General features: G+C 41.4%; 1 protein-coding gene across 3 annotated transcripts in view; it reads right to left on the minus strand.

Moving 5' to 3' along the window:
- The window catches only part of BCLAF3 (BCLAF1 and THRAP3 family member 3), a 35814-nt gene extending 8865 nt beyond the window's left edge, over window positions 1-26949 (minus strand). For 2 of the 3 annotated variants that reach the window (XR_008746850.1, XM_055802040.1), the window contains exons 1-10: window positions 26785-26948; window positions 18543-18616; window positions 15951-16529; window positions 14946-15608; window positions 12507-12685; window positions 11736-11850; window positions 11476-11539; window positions 10504-10622; window positions 8567-8681; window positions 2718-2813 (exon numbers count right to left, since the gene is read on the minus strand). Coding sequence is in view for 2 of the 3 variants with exons in the window: in XM_055802040.1 (XP_055658015.1) it covers window positions 2718-2813; window positions 8567-8681; window positions 10504-10622; window positions 11476-11539; window positions 11736-11850; window positions 12507-12685; window positions 14946-15608; window positions 15951-16529; window positions 18543-18583 (1971 nt within the window). In the remaining variant the exon portion in view is untranslated. Of the gene's footprint in view, window positions 1-2717; window positions 2814-8566; window positions 8682-10503; window positions 10623-11475; window positions 11540-11735; window positions 11851-12506; window positions 12686-14945; window positions 15609-15950; window positions 16530-18542; window positions 18617-26784 lie in introns of all 3 variants that reach the window. The other variant, XM_055802041.1, reaches the window with a different exon arrangement.
- Window positions 26950-27418: the final 469 nt, after the last annotated feature.

Raw genomic sequence — 27418 nt, forward strand, 5'->3', positions numbered from 1 at the left:
CTGCTAGTGACATCTAGTTTTGCATTAAGAATATTTTTAAAATAATGCTAATGACAATGCCTATGAACCAATGGCTCAAGCTCTGAAATAAAGTCTGTATGAGCCATGGCACTGGGTCTGCCTGGGATGGAGTTAAGTTTTCTTCACAGCAGCCTACATGGTGCTGTGTTTTGGATCTGTAACTAAAACAGCACTGGTAACACACCACTGCTTTGGCTGGGGCTGAGCAGTACCTGCACAGCGCCAAGGCTTTCTTTTCTTCCCCTACTCTGCCTCTCGGCAAGCAGGCCAGGCACGGGCCACAAGCTGGGAGGGGACACAGAACAGCTGACACAAGGTGAGCGAAGGGATATTCCGTGCCATATAACCTCCTGTGCTTCAACAGAAGCTGAGGGGAAGGCGTTTGGAGCAGGTAGCCATTGCTCGGGAACCAGCTGGGCATCGGTCATCTTGTGGGAGGTGGAAAGTGACTGTCTTTGCATCACTTGTTTCTTCCTCTTTCCTTCACTTCTGAGTCTTCAACTCAACCCATGAGCTTTCTCACTTTTGCTCTCAGTATTTTCTCTCCCATCCTGCTGGGGGAGGAAGGGATCCGAGGGGAGAGCGGGCAAGCAGCTGTGTGGTGCTTAGTTGCTAGCTGAGGTGAACGCACCACAGCCATCACCACACTGAACTGTGTCTAACAGTGAAGTTCAGTTCTGAAGATACCATGCATGTACCCACTTAAAGGCTGGCTTCATGATTTGCTGCAAAGTGTCATTACAAAAAAGACCTTTTAATAAGATTTCTCCAGATCCTTTATGAAACTGCTGTTATTTCCAATACCTTTTTTGTTTGTTTTCAAAAAAAAGTTTGAACATAGTGCAAGACCTTTTTTTTTTTTTAATTACTCCAAGTAACCCCCCCTTTTTTACTTAAAATGTCTCCATTTTATATACCAAGAAGAAATGTGGTGGGATTTGAGGTTGTCTGGGGTTTTTTGGGGGGTGAGGTGTGGCAGGGAATGGGACTGTACATATGTGGGTTTTTTGGTTTGTACGTTTGGTTTTTTTAACTGATCAGCCAAGAATGTCTCCTCAGTGTAGGAGAGAGTCAAATCACCTTCCTATGTAGGTTTCAGCAACAGCATAGGAAGGAAAACCCCTGTTACACAGGAGGAAATTAAATGTAAAAGAAAAAAGTTGATGAAATTAAGTCAAATCAGCACTGCTGTTTCCATGGCAATGATAAACGTGCTATACACATACGCAAACTGCAATGTAAGTGCATATGCTGTTTTCCCTGCAAATATTAAAGTACCATGGGCATAGATCATTGGATACATCATTATTCAGGCAATTCTCATATACACATGTGATGACAACTTTGGTGGACGCTTTCATGCTTGCATTATCTCCAGCAGAACTATAGGCTGATGCAAAGGAAGGCAACGTTCCATTTTCTTTATATCAATTACCAACACTGCTTCAATGATATGGCAGCCAGTGCTAAAAAATCCCTCCATCCCCTACAGGGTGACAATACAGAGGTGACACTGTTTAAGAGGTTATGGTGTCCTTACATATTAAAATAGTTCTACGAGGCTAACACTTTAAACTTGTTAACTTCAGCTTGGAAAAAGACTTTTTTTCATCAGAATGAAGTCAATATTTTTTGAGTGTTAGCTTAGCTATCCGATTAAGATTGACTGGCAAAATACACCTAAATGGGAGAGCCTGAAAGCCTTCTGTTTAGTCTGAGGTGGGGGGGGGGGGGGGGGGGGGCGGTCGCGCGGGGAACCACAAACAAAAAAACCCACACTTACACTGACCTCCTCTTTTCAAAATTTCATCCAAAAATGCCAGCTACTTAACCATCAAAAATTCACTTCAACTTCACTATCTATAGAACAGGAAAAATGACTACCTATTCCATAATTTATTTTACCCTTGAGAACACACCTGTTAAACAGGTTGGGGTAATTTTAAGGTAGAAAATGAGTAAGCTGTTCTAGATTTGCTTAATGCTTTTTTAATATAAAGAGCTCTCACTGGATCTATGCATAGCATGCCACTGTCAGTAGAACAAGAAGAAACTGGTTTTTGTTTTTCTGCTGAACCCATGATACATTTTACAATCAGAAGGCATTAGAAAGCCACTGCACTACCTTAGGAAGAAGCACAGTTGTCCACCCCTTGAGACTCAGAGTATATAAACTTCACTTTTTTTATTTTTTATTTTTAATTTTTTGAACGCACAGATAGCAGTACGCAGGGTATACACAAGAGATTAGTTCCCCAGAAGTCCCTACATGAAAGGCCTACCAAAACAACAGTAAGACAGTTTTGAAAGCAATACAATGCACATCTTCCAGTCTTGGGAAATAGTTCAAGCTTCCACACTCATCTGGTGAAGGAGAGTAGGCTGACCAGCTTGGGTTTTTTTGCTAGATAAGCTTTCTAGTCATTGTCTAAATTCAGCAATTCTCATTCCCAACTTTGCAGTTAATGTGTTTCAACTGCATGCATATAATACTGGACAACCTCACTCAATCCACTGCCAGCCCTCTTACCTACTAAAAGCTAAGCCCCCCATTATTTTAACAGACACAATTAGGCTATGATGACACAATTTTTCACGGCATTTAATACATTCCAAAATACCTCTCCTGTTACTGAACTCAACAGGACCAAATCACCAGTTTATGTAACATACACCTGACAAAAGCTGATCTGTACCTTAAAGTGCCTTCTGATGGGTCCTGCATTTTCAAGGTGTCCTCTAATGCGTCTGTGAGGGTAAGTATCAGTTGGTTTTGAAGAATAGTAAGAATTCTAGTAGGAAAACAGAGTTATTAGTTTAATGTTACTGAATTATTCAAGAAAACATACAAAGTTTCCAGGTTATATTCACAAATGTTCCAACTCTTTCAATCTTGTAGCATTTGACATGACACTGAGGGAAACACAGTAAGAGGAGCACAGGGCCTGGAGTCCAGGCTGGCTGAAGTGATAGTAGAGCCCACAAAAGCCACAGATGATACAGACCATCCTACTGGAATATCAAACCTCTTGGAGAGATCTAAGCAGATAACAACCCAATTAAGATTCTCCACCCCTGTCCCCCAGAACAGATGCCTCAATTTGCAAGCAGCAAGTGTAGCAGACAGGCTGCTACAGCAGTCATTCCTCGAGTCAGGAATCAGGGCAACAGGATTAGTACTGTGGACATCCCTGGTTAGCGTATTTCAGAGCAGACACAGCACTGTTACTATACACGCCACTACAGCAACCAAACAACAAATGTGTAGCACATTACATTGGTCCTTACAAGATTCTACTTTTAACTGTATTACAGGAGAGCATTTGAAGATTACTTGCCTGCCACAGACACACACACGATTTCAAAAGCATGCCACACAGACAAGCGGTATTGAAATTGTTGTGTCACCACACTGAACAACTGAAGTCAAACAACTATGGTTGCCTAAAATAGAGCGCTCCTCCAGCCACTGTCCTCTGTATTTTGGCCCTTTTCTGACTTCCCCCATGACAGCTACCTCTAGATGGTGCACACAGATAGAATATCATTTCCATCCTTGTTTACAATTAAAAATATTCACAGAAGCACTACATACTGGCAAATACCACATTAAAGTCATCTAATGCAGACAGAATGGACTTGCTAACAAACTCTTCGCGATCAAATGAAATTTTTTTGTTTATGGGCCGTTCTTGAATAATCACAGAAGTATTCCAATGCTGTTGAATTCTTTTGTTCAAAGGAAATTTTAGCAGCTTCAAATACATTTTAAAGAGAACCTAAGAAGAGAACTCTTATGAAATATTTCATATATATTAACATCTAATAATAAATGAAAATGCATGCTTTAATGTTTACAGAACTTCTATTCTCTAACAAAGTACCAAACCTTTTCAGTGGCAGAAACACTTTTGGATATGCTTTCTCACCCTGTTAGTAATTGGGGGGACTATAAATGCAACAGAATGGTGTTAGAATCCAAGTTAGCTTTTAACTGAGTTTTAAGCTAGCTTTTTTTTTTTTTTGAGACTGTATTATTGCCTAGAAGTCAACTATTTAGCTTCTTAAAACACCTTGACAAGAGGGGAATTCAGCAGATAGAGAGGAAGAAAGACATTATGGAGTGAGATCAAAGTAGTAAAAATGGCTTTTCCATGAAAAAGATATGAAAAATTAAATACACAGAGGACAAAGCGTATCAGAGCCTTCCCAGCTCCCTTCTTATTCTAAGAATATGAAGATACTCCATGAAATCAAATTAACTTTCTCCATACAGCACATAATTAAATCAGGAAGCTCCCTACTGAAGTATACTCCTTCTTAAAGCTGACAATTCAGCAAGATAAAAAAAAAATATCAGAAAATTTCCTGTTATAGTTAAAAACAAACCTTGGGAAATTAAAACAAAGCTTGTCTTGACTAACTGTGGATATACCCCTCCTCACTCCCACCTCCCTCAAGATTCAAGTACATTAACGGAAACAAAACCATCTACAGTAGCAAACTACTCTTCAGGAATTTCCCAAACCAGAAGCTTTAAATGAAGAAAGAAAAAAAAAAAGGGGGGGGGGGAGGTTGTTAGTGTACAAATAGTTGTTCTGTTCTTCTGCTCTTAAACTATACTCTTTTTGTCAATAGAGTACAAGGTTAGATGGACATCCCTTACAATCAAGGCTAGACAGACATTCACACCTTCAAGACACAAGTTCTTCTGAAGTTTAAGTTCAACCCCCAATTACTGAATATTAATAAAAGAAACACTCCACTGGCCCGCTGTAAAAAGTGCTCATACCTAGCACTGAAAATTTCATATTTGTTAGTAATGGGATACCAGAATTATGCCAACCAAGTAGGTACCATTTCCATGTTCCACTTTAACCCTAATGACTAAGATTGTTCATTTAACAAGAGAACAAAACCTGCTGTTAATATCACATTTGATAGTTTACTGTAAGGACGTGTTAATAGGGCCAATACATTATCTGTTTCATATTAGGCAGCATCCTTGCATCAGATATGATCCACCCACTGATCAGGCTTTCAGTTTTCAAGCATCCATCTTTTACCAATGCTGATACACACAACTCCTCTAGCAGTGATAAAGCCGCAATGAAATTTTACTAACAAAGACAAATGTGCAAATACTTATCCAATACATTACATTTTTAAAAATCCTGTGTTATAATTAGAGACACTGCAGTGGTTTTCTTGTCAAATACTCTTTTTTAAAATTATTTTTGCCTTTGCACTGTTAATGCTTGCCATTTGAAACCTGGTGCTCTGATGCACTTTTCTGAATATTTATCTGTAAAGAACAGCAAACAAACCTGACAGTGTTGAAGGTCAGAGTTTTTGTTTTGGGTTTCCCAGGGTTTGCTTTTAAAACTACTGCGGAGAGTTCCACCTCTAAAAGCGCTAAGAGATGTCTACTGGATGCTTTTTTGTGTGTTTTCACCTTTACAATTTTGCCAGTGCACTGCTGCTACATCTCTTCTGCAGCATAAAACAGCTTCCCACAAGAACTGGGGAACTCCGCTTGGACCGTAGAACCAGCTGAACCAATACCTACCCAAGTACCTGAAACACTGAGCAAAACCACAGAATTTACTTTCTTTTTCAATAACTACTCTTAGCTCTTGCTTATGTTTCAAATTCTTCTCAGTTTTTCCATGTATTGCTGTGCCCCAATAACAGACGCTTCATTTAAGGATGTTTCCTATTTGAAAAGGTGTGGTTAACCCAGCATCAATGTTCTGGTGACCCATCAAACCACTTAAACCCAACACATTGTTCTGCAACCACCACCTTTTTAGCCGTGGTCCTTCCACTTTCCAAGGCGCTCGGCAGCGTTCACACCTGAACCGTACTATTCTGATACAAGACTCTCCAAATGGTAAATTCCAAACATCTGTCCTCTTGCAGAAAGCAGCTGCCAGTGGCTTTTGCCTTCATTCATTTTTGGTTTTCTAAGGCTGCTTTCAATTCTACTGATATTATGTTTCCAAAGAAAGTAGCAGTGGACACAGCTCTGAATTTACTATAGAAAGCCTACTCAACACAGAAATTATACATGTGGCTGAAACTGCAGTTGGCTGCTTGGATGCCAGTCCACTTAACTCACACTACAAACACTAAAGCAGTGCTGGCAGCCTACACATATGGGCATCGAGCTTGAGTCCACCAGGATAAGCTCTTTTTCAATCACACCCAGTCCTGAAGGACTCCTTCAAGGAAAGCCATTTTGAGCACCATATGCTCTCACACAACACACCTACATGTCACAGGTAGTGCCACACTACCAGAGCTAGCTTATTCAGCTGAATTATTTGTATGGCCTCAGATACGAGTTAGCTGTATTAGTGATCCACTCTGCCCAGGAAAAATTACCCTCTTTCTGCATTACTTTATATATTGAGCATTAGACATACTAGATAAACAGGAAAACAAGGGGAGCAAATAAGCAAAATAATTTATTTGCAATTACTATATTACTATGGTGGAATGACTTTGGCTGAACACCATGTGCCCTCCAAGCTGCTCTATCACTTCCCTTCCTCACCAGAATGGCAGGGGAGAAGGGGCAGAATAACATGGAAAAAACTTCACGGATCAAGATAAAGGCAGTTTAATAAATCAAGAGCAAAGGCTGCATGCAGAAGCAATGGAAAACAAAAACATTTATTTTCTACTTCCCATCAGCAGGTGATGGCCAGCCACTTCCCAGGAAGCAGGCTCCAGTACACATAGCAGTTGCTCCAAAAGAGTAACGTAAATAAGGAACGCCCCCCTCCCTCCTCCTTTCTCTTAGCTTTTGTTGCTGAGCAGACACCATATGGTATGGAATATCCCTTTGGTCAGTTTGAGTCAGCTGTCCTGGCTGTGTCCCTCCCAAGATCCTGCCCACCCCCAGCCTACTGATGAGGAAGGTTGGAGAGACAGCCCTGGTGCCGTGCAAGCACCGCCCAGGAGCAGCCAAACCCCTGGTGTGTTACCAGCACCTTCCTAGCTACCAATGCAAGCACAGCACTGAGGGATGCTATGGGGACATAACTCCATCTCAGCCAGACCCAATACAATTACTTAATGAGCAATTACTACTTGTTTTTGGGGACTTCAATCTCAGTCTTAATATTTTTTTTCCATTACAACCTTACGTTGTTTTACACTGAAAGTTGCACTATTATATAGGCAAGGCAGATACGTTTCAGTGATGGTCAGAGCTGACTACATAGAAGCTACTTTTGATGGACCACAAAAGTGTCATGGTCTTTTGGAACGCCATCCATAGGGTATTAATTGCAATGTATTAAGAATGGCAAGTTCTGTTTGTCTCCTCCTTATTTTGCACCATCAGGGGAAAAAAAAAAAAGTTTTAGAATTATGCTACACACACTAATAAAGCTTTTCTGGTCTCACCAGTTCCCCAAATTAAACAGACAAAGACATGGAAATAAGACTCAATTTAGAAGGCATTCTCCAAAATAGACGAATTTATTTCTCCTGACCCTAATAACACTGTTTTGCCCATTTCAGTATTAAAGTACATCACAAAGATAGTTTAAGAAAGAATAAGTGCCCAGAACAGCTTTGATAAACAGTATGAACACAGATAATCTATTGCATTGTATAACATTCCATCCTCAGGAATATAATTTCAGACTTTTCTAGTTATTTCTATGATTTATTCCTCATTTTTATTTGTTTTTAAAAGAAGAGCTTTCCAGAACTACTATCATAGCTAGAAGAAACATTGTTTTACTAAAATGCCACCCACACAAGATTCAGACCTTCCCTTCCAACCACTGACAACTAGAATGCAAGAGAGTATTACTCCTCTCCAACTGTTCAACTTAACCTCAGGTTATCTGTTCAACAACAAGGCCTTCTACTTTACAATTTAGGTAATACATCATTAAGTGGAAGAAATGCAGTATTAACTACCAATTTCTTTGGCAAAGCTACAAGCAATATGAGTTTTTATTTCATGAAGCTTCTTTATCAGTTAACTTCCATGCGTAATTTTGAACTTAAAATTTAGTTCACAAGTTTAGTATGACCTGTTCCTACTACTCAATAAGGGATCTAAAGCTGACCACCTCATTTCTGGACTAACTGAAAAAAATGCTTCGATTTTGCCCAACATACCAAGCTAAACTAGCTTTCTAAATCAACAAATTCCTGGCCAACTCGCTGCTAGGTTATAAAAAACAGTAGCAAAGTTACTATGGACTACAGCCCAGTCATGCAGAAGCAAAAGAATCGTTTTCGTTGTATCAGCATTTGGCCATAAAAGTGGTTTTAGCACACTTGTATTAATCTATGCTTCAACAAATACCTAAGGAAGTACTCTTGTGCTAGAACTATGAAATCATGAGTAGTTTTACTGTTAAGCAAAATCTGAAGATCATAAAGCCTCACTTGAAATTTAAAAGGGCAAGACATTACAGATTGTTAAAATTTACGTCAGCATAGACAATCCAGTAAATATGAATTATAAATCTAAGAACAACAATGCAGAAGCTACTAATTCTACGTTTAGGCTTACCAGGTGAGGTTTCCCAATGAATTTCCTGAAAGGTGGCTTAATAAACCTCATAGGCTTTTGGAAACCATCGAGTTGAGAGTTTTGTAATTTTGAAAGACTGCAGCTTTGCTGGTTCCTGATATGTATAAGAGAGAGAGGAGAGAACAATTAAAATCTAAAGCCACAGCATATCAAGCCCCTGTATTTTAAATGGCCTTAATCTAGCATCTGTGTCACTTAGAAGTGCAAAGCGAAGGTTTTTAAGTAATTGTTTTTCCTAGGACGTTCAACAAATTACTAGTCTAAGCCCAAGTTGCACAGAATTATATGGTAAACTGTATTACTTTAGGCAATAAGCAATTAACAGATACTCTGCCGCCTTGAAAGGCTCGCTATGCACACCAGGTTTCCCCACGGCTGGTCATTGCTGCCCTCCGCTGGCTGAAACGCTTTACGCCTTTCAGCAGTTCTATACTGTACTAAAGTGGTACAGAGCTTTCCATTTCATGAAATTCCAAATCTGACAGAAGCTCAGGTAGATAGGCAGATGCTCCAGTTTCATCCTCAGAAGCAGGCTGTTCTGGACTCGGGCTTTTGCTTGCCTTTTTTTTTTTTTTAACTGAGCACATTGCTACCACAGAAGTGTCCATAAGCCTCTAAATATGTACCATGAAAAGTAAACACCAGAAGTCAAAATTCATAGTTCACAAAATATACAGAGAGAGTTTTCATACCTGAAAAACAAACTACTAAGGCAAAAATAGAGGCACACTGGACTAGCTCATAGGCATTGCCAATATCTCATATCTGAGCTATTAAAAACCTCCAATCTCAGGAAAATTCTACCAACCACACCATTACTACCCTCAGCTCATGTTACGTTGTCCGTATTACTCTGACAGTGTAACCCCTCCTTCACATCAAACTCCAGGATAGCCACACTTACTAGAGGAACTTGTGCTTCCCACTGAGTAGCATACACAAAAGGTAAGCAAAGAAGCTAACTGTGGAAGTGGCAAAAAAAGTCAGGCCAAATGTACACTAAAAACATAGCCCCAGGTACATAAAAGGCTATATGCAACAGTCCTCATGTTTTTTGGTTTGGTTTTTTTTTTTTTCCCTCCACTTGGGAAATTTTATTTTTTTTGTTTAAAGAACACCTAATACAAGAAATACTTCTTCTGCAGCTTCAAAAGTCAGTTTTCCCAAATAGGTGTGTATTGCTGCTATTTGCCATTATAGACTGCATTTAAAATGAACAAACAGCAGCATATTAAGAGCTATGTGTAAATCATGACTACAGTGTAGATACATTTCATTACACTTCGGCAATTCTTTAATCAACATTTCTTCTAAAGCAAGTCATCTCTCTAAGCAACCAACTTCACAACATCAAAAGTGAAACAGGATGACCGAGGTTAGCAAACAGCTCTGGGGCAAACACCTTTAACAAACTTGGAGGAATTGATAGCAGTAAAAAGCTATCCAAAAATCTAGCTTTTCTTCATAGAATTATCCAAGAATCAGAAAGAATGAATTCCAATTCATTGCTCATATTCTACATGACGCTACATACAGAATAGCCAGGGCAACACAACAACATATTCATTCTAGAATACTTTTATGTAACTACAAAATACCAAGAGAACGTTGTTATGTGGCACATCAGGGAGTTACGCATCTTTAAATTCATTTCTTCCCCTCTACCCATTCAGTGCTACAGTTTGAGCTTGATTTTCATTTTTTCCCCACTATAGCTTAACCTCTTTTTTAAGATAACACTCCATTACAGAGTAGTTTGCAGTGTGTGTCAGCTGGATTTCAGTCCAAGTGAAACTTACAAGGACAAACTATGGAAAAGAATCTCAAGAAATGCGAATTTAACTGTGGAAGGGTCAAAAATGAACACATAGGAGAACGACAGACTTGGGCCAACAAGACTGTTATTTGCTAATTACCTTGGAGCTACACCATCTACATGAAACACTCTCTCATCTTCATTCTTCAGTCTCTCTTTTCTTCTCCTTTCTATATCATGCCGTAGATCATTTGGATCTTCTGACACTCTGATAATGTTCTAGTTAAGAAGAAGGATTAAAGTCAACTTAGCTAGTAATAACCAAACACTGACATGGTTCTGCCCTTCAGGGGTCGCTTCCTGTATATAACCTTGCTAATGTCTTTCAACTGTCTGCACACAGGACAGATTCACATCAACCCAAGGATTCAAAGTCCAAAACAACAACAAAAAGCAGTCCTGAACAATTACCCTTTCTTTCACCAGCTGCCTTTTTACAGGTTTCCAAACAGTGAATAGAGCACTAGACTTCTGCACGGGCTCGCTAAGGCAAAAATATTCACATAAATTCCTGTAAATCTTAAGAGGTTCTACTATTCTTAAATAACTGAATCTCCACATGTCTGTACTATAGAAAAAGAGGTAACTAAACCACAGTAAGCATAGCTTGGAAGAGTAAGACAGAAAAATCTTATATACCTGGATGAAAGCATGGAATGTAATAGCATTCCGAGGACTTACGTGGAGGTCAAGCCATTCTAACATTAGAGTAGAAGAAACAGTAAGGCTTTTTCTACTTTCAGAGCGAAAGTAAGAGCCACACATCAGTCACCTGCTTAGTATTTACACTATTTAAAACCAGATCGGGGTTCAAGCAGCAGGAATAACCACACTCCAGCTATGCTGGAGAACACGTCCACATTTTACTCATCAGTCCACATGCTGTCCTTGCACCACTGCGTATCTGTACATACACTCAAGGGTACATTTCTTTCAAAATAGGCAGGATTACTAATTCCCTTCAAAGCATCTACAAATGACGTACCAATAGCAAGGAGAAAATGTTTACACCTATATCATTTTAACTTACTGTTTGCTGAAAAAGTTTACAAAAAAAAAAAAATCAAGATACCTGAGGAGATTCAGATGGCACAGTTCGTTTGTTCTGAAGTTCTGCTAGAGACACGTCAATCCTCCTAGAATACCAAAAAAAATTACATAAAAAAAGTGCCATCACTGTAAACAGCAAAAGCATTATTGACCAACTACAGAATTCTTCACTGATTAAGGGCAGACAGGTTCGAGTCAGTAAAACAATTTAGATTGCATTTAGGTAGTTAATGTTCAGTAGACTTTACACAAATAAAGGAAGGCAAAAAGCACATTAACTACCTGTGTATTTCTGGATCCAAACATATTTTAACTTCATTCATATTTGCAATTGGTTTATCCTGAATTTTTGAGAACCGTTCATGTAGAGTTATGTCAGAAGATGCAAAATAATTTGCTGTGAAGAGATATTACGACACAAGAATGTTTATTTGTAGTATTTGAAATGCACAGTGGGAAATTGTATTTTTTAAAAGATTAACTCTTAAGGACATCAAAACCATTTCTGAGATTAAATGTCAAACTACTTCACTTGCAGTTTAACATTCACAAATGAAAGATTAGGCCAGCCCAACTTTGACATCCTTCTTATTAACTTTCTGTTGAGCTTAATCTTAAGTATTTGAGTACTACCATGATAGAGCTGACAAATAACTAGAATCTATAAATAAAGTTCAACACTGAACATGATCCAGCGGTCTAAACACTAATCTGAGAAATTAAAGGAACTCTATAACTAGAAGTTGTGACTAAAGCAAAGCTCTTTTTTTTCTTCTCTTGTTTTCTGAACAAGCAAGTTAGTCTTAAGTACCAGCATAAAATCCTTTCGACCTTAACACTCCACAATCATGCCTCTATTATGGACTGAGACCTTCCTACAATCATTCTCCACCCAAGTAATTTAAATCCTCAACCTACATTTTCCTTAAACAATACAGAAGGAAGCCAAAAGCAAATACCTGAGACTTACAAGGACAGCATATCTAACTAATTAGATTTGGTTTTAATAATTATAAATATATAAGCACATACATATACCCCAAATATAGCCACCTTTAACTTGATGGATAATTGTGATTATTTCCTGAGTAAATTCTCTTGATGGGTCGTTCTCAACATTTTGTGTTACAGATTCCATGTGCTCAAAGACTGGATGAAAATTTTCAGTTTTCCTCCCAACAGCAACCAGATCATGGGACATCTGTCTCTCTGTAGTATGACTAGAAGTAGTCCTAGAATAAAAAGTTGCAGATACTCATATTAAAAGAATTCACCATATCAAAAAATTTCAAACAGATGAGAAGAACAAAACAGTAAGAGTTGGGTTTTAAGAAGTTCATTTTAGGAATAAATGTGATGAAAATTGAAATTAATTTTGTTCCTTTTTTTTTAATTAAAAAACTCATAAGGTGATAAGGAAGAAAAGCTGTAATGAGATACAAAGAAATATGACTAAACTCTCAGGAATCCTTGTTATGGTGAAGTATATAATGCAAAATCGGTGAATTGTAAGCCTAATTAATCTAGATTATCAAAAAAAGGCAAATGAAGATCCTGATACACTTCTTTATTATACACACTTCTGGAAGGCAATTATGTGTCTTTGTTTATAAGGAGCTACCAGACAATTTTCAAAAGTTGAGAGATGTAGAAAACTCACCGCATCTTTGGGAACTGAATCATCACTTGAGCCTAGTAAAACAGCTTTACAGTGGCAACGTGTGAACTTAATGTGTTTAGCATCTTTTTGACAAATTTTACTCATTCTAAGTAAGTTTATGCCCCAAATGGTTGCAGTGCTGCTTAAGAATTATTTTGACAAGGAAGCTAACACTTTAAAAATCCTGCTGTTCTTGTTGCAAGGAAAATGCTTGTCATTTGGAAAGATAAATTGAGGACTCAAACAGCCCACGTAGAAGCTTTTAGAATAAAAGACTATTTACTGTGCATTCTTTAAAGTGATTATATGCCTGCCCATCCTGTATTTGAAGCATACAGGACTAGAATTTCATACAAAAATTGTATTAGAAATAGCCTCTAGCAGGTGCCAGAAGTTACCTATATTCCCCCAGTAAACCGGAAATAAACGCATGCAAGAGAGAATCCAAACACTCTCAATTGCAGATAATTTATCTACCTGCTTCCCAGGTTTATAAAGAAAGTATTCTTCTCAGCAGTCATTTCAAGTCAGGTGTTTGTTAAAAGCCTAAAGTAGGCAGCACAAATATTCCCAGTCATCAGCTTCTATAAAATTAGCATTCTCATCTTCAAAAAAATAAAATATTTAGCACTTTTGGCTGCAGAAGCAAACCTTCCACACATGAAATCAGCTGTAACCAATGCAGTAGTCTCTTCAGTCTGCAAATAATTACCATGTCTATTGTGCATGACTTTCAAAAACAGCACAAGAGGTTACTAGATACAGGAATCATCCTGTGGGCTTGCAACAAAACGCAACAGTAATTATTTTCCTCATGTTATCATTCAAGAACTTAAATGCTTGCCCTAGCCATGAGAGCAGGAGCATTACTCCACTTCCCTTTCCTCAGTCTTTAATATTAGCCCCCTATGTGCAGACAGTAACTTTTCTTTGTAACTCTCGTTGTTTTATGTTTCTGAAATACTGGAAAGTGCAAAAAATTGATTTGTTTTATTTGAGAAAAAGAGGCAAAATACCATTAAAATAGTGAAGGCTGATCATTTTGGAAGGGGGGTAATCTCTTCCAGAAGGAATTACTACCATTATACAACATTCTGGCCTGCAAATGCAAGGCAACAAACCAAGCTGCTTACTACTCTCTATCATGTATCCATCATCTACATTTTCATAGTATTACCACTTTTTTCCAATTCAGCCAGTCTTGGGAATGCTGAAGGCAACCACAAGTATTACAAAGAAGACAGACAGAAGCAGACTCTACTTTTTCAGTTCTGACACCTCAACAGATTGCCACTTCATTTGTTACAACAATAAGTAACAAACTAGGGATATCTCATTTTTCAATTGCTTTATTGAACTTGAGATCTTGAACATCTGATTATGTCTGAGATCTATGTAATTTAAAGGTTATCTGCGCTTTAGAAGAAATAAGGGATGACTCCCTAAAAAAATGCCATCATATTCCAGAAGAAAGCACAGGGCTAGGTTTTTTTGCTTTTGGGGGGATGGGGGGTAGGTTTGTTTTTAAATACAAGTAACACATTTACTTATCATAAGCCACTTTTAACTACAGGTTTGTATGAGGCATAACTGTTCTTTCCACTTCCTACTGCAACTCCATCAAGTGAACCTGGGGATTTGTTTCTTTGTTTAATTAGAAGTAGGATGTAAATTTCCAGTCTGAACAAGTTAACATTTTAAACAAAATAAAATTTAAAAGGTACAACCTTAGTTTGTCCTGGTTACCTCTTAAAGAAACCATGCCTTCCTCCAATATTGATATACTGTAAAGAGACAGGAAGAAAGAGGAGGTGGTGAGGGGAAACCAATACCTGTACTTGTTCACCATTTTCTTTGTATCCACTTTGATTGTGAGGTGTTCCCTCCTACAGTTGACATCTGACATTTTCATATCTGAAACAGTATGACTTGAATCATGCTGGCTATCGGAGGACTCTACTTTTTTCCTGAACTCCCCTTCTTTCCTTACTCTTTCCTCCGGTTTGTTTTTAAAAGATCTCGTATCGGCATCTGTTTTGGAAGAGTTGACACAAGCATTGCAGCCCTTCTTTGAACTATATTTAACTGGTACTTCGACATGCCCTTCTTCAGTCCGTCTCGCTCTTCCACCGCTACAGTAATCTAACTCTTTGCTATTCCGGGCACCCTTAGAAGAACTGTATTTCTGGTCTTCCTGCTTCACATACTTCTGAGCTCTATCATCTGAAAAAGGCTTTTCCCCATCCAGATGCCTGCGCCGTTTGTGACCATACTCATAGGCTATCTTTGTGACAGAACCCTCCGAGTACTCCCTTTCAGCCGATCGGTGGGACTGGGCACCCAGATTTCTTTGCTCCTTTTCTTGATAGGGTGGAAAAGAACGTTCTTGCTTCCACTTGGAATTTCTTGCTACTTCTCCACCGTCATACCTCTCCATTTCTTTAGCCCTTTTAGACGTGTGCCCATATTCTCTGTAATCGTGATCTTCAGGATACCTGTGTTGACATAAAGCAATTTACACTTGCACTAGAGAAGAAAGTGAGAACTTATATGTGCAGAATGTTGGACAGCAGAATGCGTGGCAAGTTAACCCATAATCCCTCACGCCAAGGTACAGATGTGCAGGGGCTCTTAAGAGGGAAATATTATCCTTTCATACTCTAGCCATCAATATGATTTACTTAAAAGACAAATACTTCACTACTACCAGTCGCCCATAATTAAACTACAAAGTGGCCAACGTGTTTCAAGGTGGATATCTTCAACTATAATGAAAACAGACTTTCACTTGAGGCTTTACACCACAATACCCAGGTTTTAATTATTTATTCCTATACCTCTTCTGTAAAGAGCTCCTTGCCGTAAATTCATCAGAAACTCTTCTGGGTGACTGACCATACTTCTCTTCATGTAACCTCTGGTGCCTCAAGTCATCGTCATGCCATTTTCTTTCAAGTTTACATGAAGCCCCTAATGGTCTATGAAAAGCTTTCATTCTTTTTTCATTTCCAGTGGCTTTGTAGTGCTCAAACATGTATCTGTCTTCCATTTTGTGGTGATAAAACGGACGATCATGCTCTTTATATGGTATTTCCGAGTATTTTGGTGGTAACTGGCATCTCCTATTGCTTTCAGTTCTTTCAGAAGATTGTGTTCTGTAGGGCTTATGACTGTAAGTATCTTCCATGGGAATTCTTTTCAGGTTTGGTGAAGGTGACCTACGTTCATATATTCTCTGGTGGTTATTTCCATGAGGTGCAAACCTGGAATTGCTTTGTCCGTATTTTTTATCTTCTGTTCTCCAAGGCATAGGCTTCTTTGGGTCCTTACGAAAACTTTTATATTCACAGTCATAATTAACATGAGCATGCCTTTGCCTATGGTGCTCTGGACTCCTAAATGCTGGAGATAAGGACCTAAGGCAAAAATAAAATCCACTTTGAGTAGCCCCATAAAATTGAATCAACGTCTTCCTAAGAACACCTATTCTCTAAGGAAGTATAGTTTAGTACACAATTTTAGTCAACTAGTAAAAAAATTTAAAACAAGATATTCAAAGTGTCATTTGCCTGGCTGGAGTACCAAGCTTACTTTTACCCAATTTAAAGTTTTCATAGTAAAAATACCCACTCAAAATAGTAGTAAATCAATCATTTTTCTCTCTTTGTAGTTTTTCATTTAAAACTAAAATAAATTCATCGTATGTGAAGTTTCCACTATGTGAAAAACAACTGTTACACAAATTTTCACACTTCAATCATTCCCTATCATTTTCAGTGCCAAGAAAAAAATGGGGAAGTAAAAAAAAGCCTATATAAAGAAATGAAGGAAAAAAAAACCCCACCAAACTTTTTCAGTTTTTCTGCATGCTAAAACAACTCACAAAGCTGACTGAAAACATTATAAAATATCCTATTTAAAATGTCACACAGGTAGGCTTTTTCCTGCAGAAAACTGTGAGAAAGATGTTTTTATGTAACTGTGTGTACACGTACATACATGTATCCACATGCATTTCCACACTTATTGCAGCTTGAAAATATTCAATTGCTAAGATCCACTCAATTGCTTTCATTTTTGTACCTATAGGTAAAAATGCAAAACTGAGTGATGCAACCTGTTGAGAGTTTCTAGCCAAAATCTCCTTAAAGAAAAAGCAGCACAGGGCACCAGTAAGAACCAGAAAGTAATCCCAGATATAACAGTTCTGCTTGCATTCAAGTATTCACTGTACACTCTCAATACACTAATACAAACATCAAAAGCAAGTTGCAATTCAAGGGAGTCACCTCCTTTGTACACATATAACAAACATACAATTTGGCATAACTGTTTGCTCCTTTTCTGCAAGTGAGTTCAAACTCTGAAGCACAGATCTTCACAAAACTATAATGGTAACCTCCAGTAGCACCCATACTGCTGCTGCCACCCCACGTTGTTCTGGTTGAGGCTTGCATTTCAGAGAGCACTGGGACATTCCTCCCTGCCCTTCACCCAAAGAACATGTTCACAACTATCCATCTAGATGAGATTTCCCTTTTTAAAAACAAATCAGTAAGACCACACATATTTTACTGTGTTATCCAACAAACTTGCATGGTCTTGGTCATCACAACTTTATTAGTCTGTTTAGAAGAACAACCCAAACCCAGCAGAAAAGTATTTCAAGCTCTTGAAAGCTAAAACTGTATTCCAGCCTCCTAGGCTTAACACCTCGAATTTGCATTTCAAGTCCTGAAAATCAGGCAGGTAACTAACAACATAAAGTAACCCGGATGCTATTCTGGTGACAATCATCGATGACACATGCTAATAGGCTAGTGTCCAAAAACAAGGGTGCCAAATCCTGTGTTTTCAGTTTGTGTTATGCTGCAAGGCATATCTAACTGTGCTGAATATCAATTTGTAAATGAGCCCCAAAGGCTCGAAAAGCCTGAGGTATGTGAACTAAGTAGGTTTTCGGGGTTTTTTAAATAGTTGATCTGCCTCCCCCTGATGACCAAGAGGCAAAACAGGAGTGAGTTACAGACATGACATGCACCAACGTGCACCAAGTGGTGCTTGAGTAAAAATACCCTTAACTAGTTTGGTGCTTGGACTTTGTGCTTAAGGAGTTCCAAGTCTCAAAACATGCAAGTTAAACACAGTTCTTGGCAGACAGCAAAAACTTAACACCTCCAGCTTTAAAAAAAAATAAATCATAACATCAGAACTGCTAGTTGGGAAAAAAATTGCAGCAGATGTTCAGTTTAGAAAATATTTAATAAATATTTATATCATATTAATTATATTAAATTATATAAATTATAAAATACATTTTACAAGTTACAGTTCTGGATGTAACTTTCTTTTACACAAGTTATAAGTCCTAATTGTAAATCCTTATATAGAGCTACATTTCAGAACTCAAGTTATAAAGAAATATTTACCTTTGTTTCCATCGTGGTGATCTCGATCTAGACCTTGTCATCTTCTCTCATATGTTTATATGAGTTTCTTGAGGCTGTAAAAATAGTAGAATTTACTAGCCTGATAACAGAACTGCACTACAAATTGCAACAGGGATAGTGGTTTTTAACAAGTGTATTGTTAGATACTTCAAGGTTGGAATAACGCATATTTTTACGTTGAATTACTTTTATCTTCAATTCCCATTTTAAGGCTAGTACCTTTTTTTCTAATTGTTGATCTTAGAATACAGCTTATTTTCTTTATAAAGATTTAATTAGTTGACCATTGCTCCCTTTTTCTCTCCATTTTGTGAAGCTGCCTACTCACTTTTTAAATATTAATGACCTGACATGCACGCTGCAACAACTGAAAGAAGTGCTGTAACTGTTAGTATGTTTTGAATGCTATAGATGAAAGGGAGAGGGGACAGCCAGCCAGCCTAAAAATCAAGTTCACTAAGAAAGGTGGTTTTGCAATAAGTTATATTCTGAACTTCATATTGAGCTTCAGATTTGTAACACGTACTGATACTTTTACATGGTTACAGACCTGTTAAGCTTTAACTGCTCCATCAAGTCTTAACTGCTGTACATCACACACTTCATCCAGACAAAATCATGTATAAAAGACCACTTTTCACTTTTAGACTTAGTAACCTAATACCTAGACACACATTTAAGTATACAGCGGATGCACTATGACAGAAAGTACTGCTCCTGAATCCTGGAAGTAGCTCTAGGCATCCCTTCTCATAAAAGCTATGGGAGAATGAGAAAAGTATCAGTGGAATCCACCCTTCTTGCTCTTCTTTGCAGAAAGAGACTAGAATCTTGGAAAACAAGTGATGAAAGGATATACAAACTCACCAGTAACGTGCCTGGTAAATAGGAATGGAGTGATTATTCATTATTTAGCAAATACAAGGATTAAAGCAGACTGAAATTATCAGGTAACTGGTTAGGAGTTGGAATTTGGACCACATACCCATGCCTACAGCTCTGAATTACCACAAGACTCTGTAAAGGCCAGAAATATAAATGGGTACAAAAACAGATCCATCAACAGCTCCAAAATTAATGAACAACCAGTCACTTGAAACTGTAAGAATATGCCCAGGTCAATGTCACTCTATATATGCTCTGGTATCTTCTCTAAGTATTTGCTCACAGACACTCATGAAGACAGAAAACTAGTCTGGACTGGCCAAGTACAGCCTTTTTGACACTCCCAGTGCTCAAATCATATAAGTAAATCTTTTACCTGACCAACTAAAATTGAAAGGGGTGAAAAAAATAGTAAGCTTTAAGGCATGTAAGAAACCTGGAGACATAGTGTGCACCCACATGCTTGGCCCAGTGCCCCATCACCACCACCCAATCACACTAACAAGTCAATAATGTATTACCACTTGCCATAACTGATTTTTTTTTTATTATTATTATTAGTTCATGGCTAAAACAGTACTATCTCAGAGGAGAACATACAGCATACTTCTGACGTCTACCACTACAGGTGGACATCAGACAAGCCATCTACTACATTTCAAAGTGACTCTGGAAACATTGACTTCCTGCTCATTAAGCCGCACCATAAGCTAACTAAACAATTATCTGCAAAACACAGAAGTCGCTTACTTCTGGAGAAAACCTCTTGAATTTATTTTTTAAAATCTCAAAAGTCTCCTGTTTACCATGAGAGCATTTGCTCCACAATGAATCTTTCCATCTGACAAGGCATGAGGTTGTAACAAGCGTTGCAAGGGATAGTAAAATAAAAAACCTCAACCCCAAAGTACCCCAAGGTAGAATATTTGTTCCCTGAACTTTCAAATGTGAAGTTAGCACTGCCTCTTAGATCCTAAAGGCGTATCTCTGAGGACTGCATAGCGTCAATTAACTTCAGGCCCTTCGTCTACTCAAAGATCATACTAGTCTAAGTTAAATACGATGCTCCAATGCCAGTACTCAAATATTATTTTTCAAAAAGTAGTAGTACTGTGACCAAAATACTTTCCCATTTATTATCCATAAGACACACCTTACCAAACTGAACACTATTTCAGAAACAAGAAAACACAATCCATGGCTAACACATTTTAAAAAGAAGCGCATGTCCCACAAGCTTCAGAAATTCACTACTACCCTCTCTTCTCGTAAACTTTAAGAAGTGACCATATTTTAAAGGCTATTCAAAATCTTTCTATCTTCCCTGCAGTACTGAACTTTATCCTTCATTTTCAAGTGAGTATGTAAACACCAAAAGGACAAAAGTACCATTAAACTCCACCCAGCCATTACAGAGAACCAGATCTTCCAGGATCTCTCATTGCAGACCAATCAAGATAGGAACTGAACATACACAATGACAGATTCCTTATTCTTTCAAGATTGGCTAAACAATCGTACTACCAGCCTGGGAAGGACTGTGACAATATGTCCTAGATCTTGCCTTAGGGTAAAGAGGACTACTGTAACTTCCAGCAAAGACACTCCTTTTGTTTAGTGGAAAGAAAGCATTCATTTGTTTCAATGTGTCTCCCAAGAAGTGATCCATGTGATACAATTTCCTAAGAGACTGGAGATGCAATCAATACACAGCATACAAGGCAGCAGACACTCAACTGCAATCAAGACTCCCAGTGTAACACCAGAATCACAAACTAATCTATACAGAATTTCTAAGCATGTTGCCAATTCAAGTTTCAAGCTTAAATCATCTCACCTAGACCAGCAATACAGTTCCACACCAAAAGCACGTTTTTCGTGGGACGGTACCAGGCAGCAAGCCCATCTATAGCAGATTTACCTGAATCAAGTGAAGCTCCTATAGTTCCCATGTCGGCCACCCAGATGCTTCTGAAAGGCCAGATCATGTTGGAGCAGAGGTGCCAGGACCTGCTATGCTCTGGGTTCTGAATTTCTGCAGGTCCTCCTGCTGTACTTTATGGGATGTTATCACTATGAAAGCATGAAAAACTTTTTTCTTTTTTATAACTAGGAAGCAATATTATTAGGTTCATAGTACTGCTTGTGTTTGTTGTGTTACAACAGTAAGTGACTCATTGGAGAAGTTATCAGTAACTGTGCTTAGATAGTTTTTAAAGATTAATGAGAACTCCACCTTTTATTTTCTTTTCCTTGACTTTCAGAATTGAAATCAGACCACTTCCCTCAGGAGAAATGGCCTGAAGCCTGCTGCCAGCTCTCCTTTGATTCCACCCTTGAGATCAGTGGTTTGACAAGTATGAAATTCTTGTAGTATATAGATACTACAAACCTGAAAAGAGTATCTTGAGAAAAGTGAAAATGACTAGAAATTGTATGGGGTATGCCAACCTGAACACACATTCCTTCAGAAAGGCTATAAATTTTTAACAGCTTGCTCTCCTGAACAGAACATCCTTCAATCTCCTTTATTTTCTCCAGCATGAAATACAAGAAATCACCAATGACTGCAGTCTAGCTGAATGGAGGCAAATTGGAGCTTGTCTCAGTGCAAAGAGCTAAAACCTCGCAGACAGCACAGACTAAGCAGAAGTAGTTAACTCTCCTGTAAACAGACCAAAAATATGTGGACTGCTTTACATGCCTTTTGGGTGCCTTCCATCATCTACAACAGATAGTGGAGGAAATCTTAGGCAGGACGCACAAAGGGCAGGTCAACAGCAGCAGTGCTCACAGTCAAGGAGCTGTTCTTCAATTGCCGTATCACCGGTAGTAGATGGAGATGTCATTCCTCATCCCTTTATAAGGGACTGCCAACAACCATTGCCACCACCTCCCAAATCTAAGAGGAGGAAGGGATAAGCAAGTCTTTTACAGGCTGGGTCACGCAGAAGGCAGGAAGACAGACACTGACCCTTGCTGCAAAAACTACCCAGCTCACTACTTTCTCACTCTGCCCAAAAAGCTAAGGAGCAGCTGCAAGCTTTTCATTGACTGTCTTCTAGGTAGGAATCAACTGGAAGCTATAAGGGACAAGCCAAAGCATGTATTGCTGCAGTGTCTGTCAAAAAAGAGAAAGCAGGAATTGAGAGTCTCAACACCAACACAGCCAAGTATTTAACAGAAATGCAATCAAAGTAAAAAGCTCAGCTGCAATCCAGACTTAAAAAAGGGAAAGATCTTGAAGCCTGCAATACAGAAAGCCATTTATCGTATCCTTAAATGAAAAGTATAGAACTGGCAACTTTTCCAGTACAGCTGATTCAAAGGCTGTCCCATGTGGCTCCCACCCCAGCCATAGTCCAAGCAGGACACAAGCCTAACATGTTCTTTCCCATTCAGCTTCCAGGCAAATCTTACCACCTCCAATAGCAAATGCCCAGGAAAGAGCGTAAGAACAGAAGACCATCTCCCAGCAAACCAGCCTGAGCATTTCTGAATCTGCAACAAAGACTTCACATCTCCTTTAGCCAATGCTTCCCAGACTGGCCTAGGTACTATCACCGCAAGCAGAGGCTCCCAGTGCTGCACTGGGCGTGCATATACCCATTTCTCCCCGACTTTTCTACTAAACACCTTCAGCCTCAAAACCACAGCTAACAACGGGCACCTCCATACACCACCCCCAACCCTGCAGGGGCTGGAGGAAGGATGTCATGAAGTTCGCAGCCCCATGCTCCAGCACCAAAGGGGGTGCCTGGGGCAGAATTACAGCTCTGCCAGCCCAGGGAGCCGACTCCCAACCCAAGGCCTATTGCCTCAGGGTAGGACATATGTGACACGTTTGAAAACTATGAACTAGAACAGCTGCTTAAGTCAAGGACACACACCCTGGCTGAGGCAAATGAAACTCGGCTGAGGCAAATGAAACTCAGCTGAGGGATTTCTAAATCATTCCCTCTTAGACAACACAGCAGGGAACAGATCAGTGCAAATGACCATGATCCAAATTTCCATCCTTTTTCCTCACAGCCCTCTCATATTCAATGAGCGCTTTTTTATTACAAATGCCTTTTCCTGGGCTTCTGTCACTCTCCGAGTGCCTTCCACACCTCCAAGGTTATGCTTTTAATTTCCAACATATTTTGTAGCAGGTCTGGTGGCACCACTCCCCAGCCACTGCAGCCTTGCTGCCTGAACCCTCACCACCACCACCAGGGAGATGACAGGGCTATTCCTTCCTTTCTTCCTCTACAAACACACATTTCTTCCTCTTTCTTGCCATGCTGTATTTACCAAATTTCCTGATCTGGGAAAGGTGGGCAGTGATGGCAGGAGCCAACACTCCGGCCAAACGTGCCACAACCCAAGGATCATGGTGAGCTCTGATGCTCCAGTTTATCTGCTGAGACTGGGCCTCCCCAGCACCAGAAGCACTCCTCTGGCCTCCTGAAACTGCAGTCACTGCAGCTTTAGAGAACTTTTTGTCCTCCTCCTCAGGTTTTTCCTCTTCCTCTGGCACAAGCTGGTGAAGGCAAGCTTTACACAGGTTGTATCCCAATACCAAGGACTGTTAACAGACAACCAAGCCTCATGTTAGCAAGGGCAGTGTGCGGGCATCACTCTCCTCTGTTTGCTATACTATAGCTAGTTTACTATACTATTTGCTAGATATAAAAATTATTGTTCTCCCTTACACTCGCAGTAGGATGAAGACCTACTACAAAAGTATAGGAAATACTGTATGCTTCAGCTAGGCCTAACGGACCACTAAACAAGTTGTAAGTAAATCCTTGGGATACATCGAAAGTACTCCCTTGTGTATATGAGCAAAAGAGTAAAAATAACTGAGTAGATCTGAGCATGTAATTTAAGCTTAGTACAAAACGAACCCATTTAATGACACTAATTAGCAGGCAATGCCTCACCTTTGCAGAAAAACAGACTGTAATGCCAACTTGGAAAGACTGAGCAGGATAAATCTGTATCACATAATAAATTAGGTATTTCACTCTCAAATACTTTTTTTTTCTTACACAAAGAAAGCACAACCCATAAACATTTTATTGAGCCATTTCTATAATGCATCGAATTAGAGGACTTAAAAACCCATCTACTACAGAGCCTTAAATGTCACAGCACCCTCCCCAGCTGCTTCTGCCTACCTGTCTCTAATGAAGCATGTTAAAATTGCTCCCATCATAGTCGCAGAGACAAACCGCAACAACTTTCTACCTACTGAAAGCTCTCCAACATGTACAAACTGTGATGGAGTCCTTTGCCTTTCCACCTTAAGTCACAAATCCCCCAGAAAAAGAGAAGAAGCTTCTGTTTACTCAGTATCGGCAGTGCCATGCAGCAGTGCTGCCAGGAAGCTGGGAAGTCTGGACCGCCTTCCTGAGCCACACCAGAGAAATAAGCCCTTGCTGGAGGACTCCTAGCACATTTCTTCCCTTCCCTGCAGACAGCGAGGACCTGCTGCCACCTGAAAGGAAAAGCAAACCTGTGTGCAACCACATTGCTCACCAGCTTGCTGTGACACCACTATGTAACCTCCTGACAGGTGAACACCCACGAGGCAAGACTGCACTGAAATCAAGCCCATCTCATCACAGCGCAGGTGGATGGAGAGTTGGTTTGATTGCTTTTACAAAAGCGGTGGCAGATATACCAGTTATTTTGCTGAAGGCAGATCTGGAGGAGTACATGGACACTCATTAAGACAGACAACTGTTTATCAGGGTAACAGGGTGTGCCTCTAAAGGAAGTTAATTAATTCCAGCTCACCTCATCAACACCAATATTAAAAAAAACACCAGAAAAATCCCCACGGCTTCTGGTTAGTTCTTCAGAGCGAAAAGATGAAAACAAGGGGAAAGACTTAGTCATCAGTGTTCTTTGCCCCTCTGTGCCTAGTCCTGTGTCTCACAGGGCACCACAACGTGGCTTCTGTCACCAGAGAACCTTCCATGCCTTTTGCATTATTTCTTCCCCTCCCTTCCTGGCATCCTCTTCCATGCTCTTCCTCCAGCGGTCCACACCCAGCAAACCTTTCACCAAAGATTCACTTTTCTTTGAGGCCCACAAACACACAAGGTAAGCAGGTAATTAAGATCCCCCAGCAATTTGAGTGGCCTTTGTTTTAAACCCTTGTAATTCAGAGACCTAAACTATATTTACAAGTGACTTGGGGCATTTAAGAATTGCAGTAAAAATCAGGCATTGCTGTTCTGGATGGAGTTGAGCCAAGTAAGGAGACGGCTATCACAGATTCCTCCGGAGACACTACTTCCTCCTCAGGTGTATGAATAACTGCACATAAACAACTAAACCAACCAAAGTAGTAACAAAACCCCACAGATTTGGTCAAATCAGCATGAATTTATCTTGCTTTGGTTTGACTCAACCCTGAAAATACATTAAGCTAAACCAAAGACACGCTAAAACTCAGATACGACTGCTACACAAAACCCAAGTTTTATAAGAGTTATTATAAACAGGCTAACTGGGGTAAATCCGTGGGTGACAACATCTAAGTGACCAGGAACAGGGATCGCTAGTGTTAATGCCTTGCTCACCTCCGAGGAAAACGCTGTCCTTACACCCGAGCTGCGAGCCGCTACCTCAGCCCTGCGGCTCGCCCGGCAGGCTCACAGCCACACGGGTTTTCTGGAACCGTGGCGGTTCGGGGGCGCGGTGGCACCGGCAGCCCCAGGGCGCCTTGTCGCCCCTGGCCCACGCTTTGTCCCTCGCACTCGGCACCCGCCGAAGGCCGGAGCCACAGGCGCCGTGCCACGGCACACACAGACGGGCGCGCACGCACACAGGCACGCAGGCTCCTCGCAGGCGGGGCGAGGCGGGTTACGGCTGCCGCCGCTCCCGGCTACTCTGGATCAGCAGATCCAAGATGGGTTCGGCAGAAACCCCGCCGGCTCCCCGCCCCTGCCGGCACCGACCACACCACCACCCCGGTCTGCGCGGGGAAGGAGTAGCGGCACCTCCCACCCACCTCCCCTAGGCCGGCGGGCCCTCCGGTGGGCGACGGAACTCCGTGCATCCCGGCCCGGCGGAGCACCCGGGGCCCGGCCCGCCCCCTCCCGGCCACCGGGGCGGGGGATGGGCCCGTCCGGCGCCGGGCGCGCAGACGGCGCTGGCGGGGACAATGACCGCCACCGCCACCGGGCCTCGAGCTCCTGGCTCTCCCTCACGCCGCCCGCGGCACCGGCCGGCCGGCCCCCCACCCCACCCCACCCCGCCACGCCACGCCACGCCAGGCCAGGCCTGACCAGGCCCTGCCGAGGCGGCGGGGCCGAGGCCGGCCGGCGCCCACACTCACCGCCAACGGGGCCGCTTCCGGAGCCGCCGCCGCCGCCTCCCGCCGCTCCTCCGGCCGCCGCCGCTCCGCCCCGAGCAGGTGCCGGGCGAGGAGGCGTGGCGGGTCCCGGCGGGCCGCGCCGGGCGCTGCTGCTCCCCACGGGCGCGGCGGAGAGAAAGGGCGGGCGGAGGGCGGGCGCCCCGGAAGGGGAGGGCTGGGCGGAGCGGGCGGGCGGCCGGGCGGGGCCTCCCCTCACGGCTGCCCGGCGGCCCCTCGTTCGGGTGCCGCCTCCCCGCCCCGGGCTGGGCGCCGCCGCGGGAAGGGGCTGGGCGGCTCCGTGCCGGCCGTTCGTTCCCGGCTGCGGCAGCGCGGAGGGGACGCGGCGCCCTGGCCCTTCCCGGGGCGCGTTCAGAGCCGTGAGGAGCCCCTCGGCTGGGAGGCCCCGTGAAAAGCGGGATCCTCCCGTGACGCGTCCCGCCTGGCCCTCTCGGGCCCGGGGAACGGCTGCCGGCCCCTGCGCGGAGCCAGGGGCGGCCGGAGCGGGGCGGGCCCGAAGCGCCGGGGTTGGCTGGGGAGGCGCCGCGGCCTCGGCTGCGATGTGGCGGGGCGGGCGGGCGAGGCGAGGCCAGAAAAGTCTCCCCCAGGCCTTACGGGC

The sequence above is a fragment of the Falco peregrinus genome, chromosome 4 (assembly GCF_023634155.1).
Source record: "Falco peregrinus isolate bFalPer1 chromosome 4, bFalPer1.pri, whole genome shotgun sequence".
Taxonomy (NCBI): domain Eukaryota; kingdom Metazoa; phylum Chordata; class Aves; order Falconiformes; family Falconidae; genus Falco; species Falco peregrinus.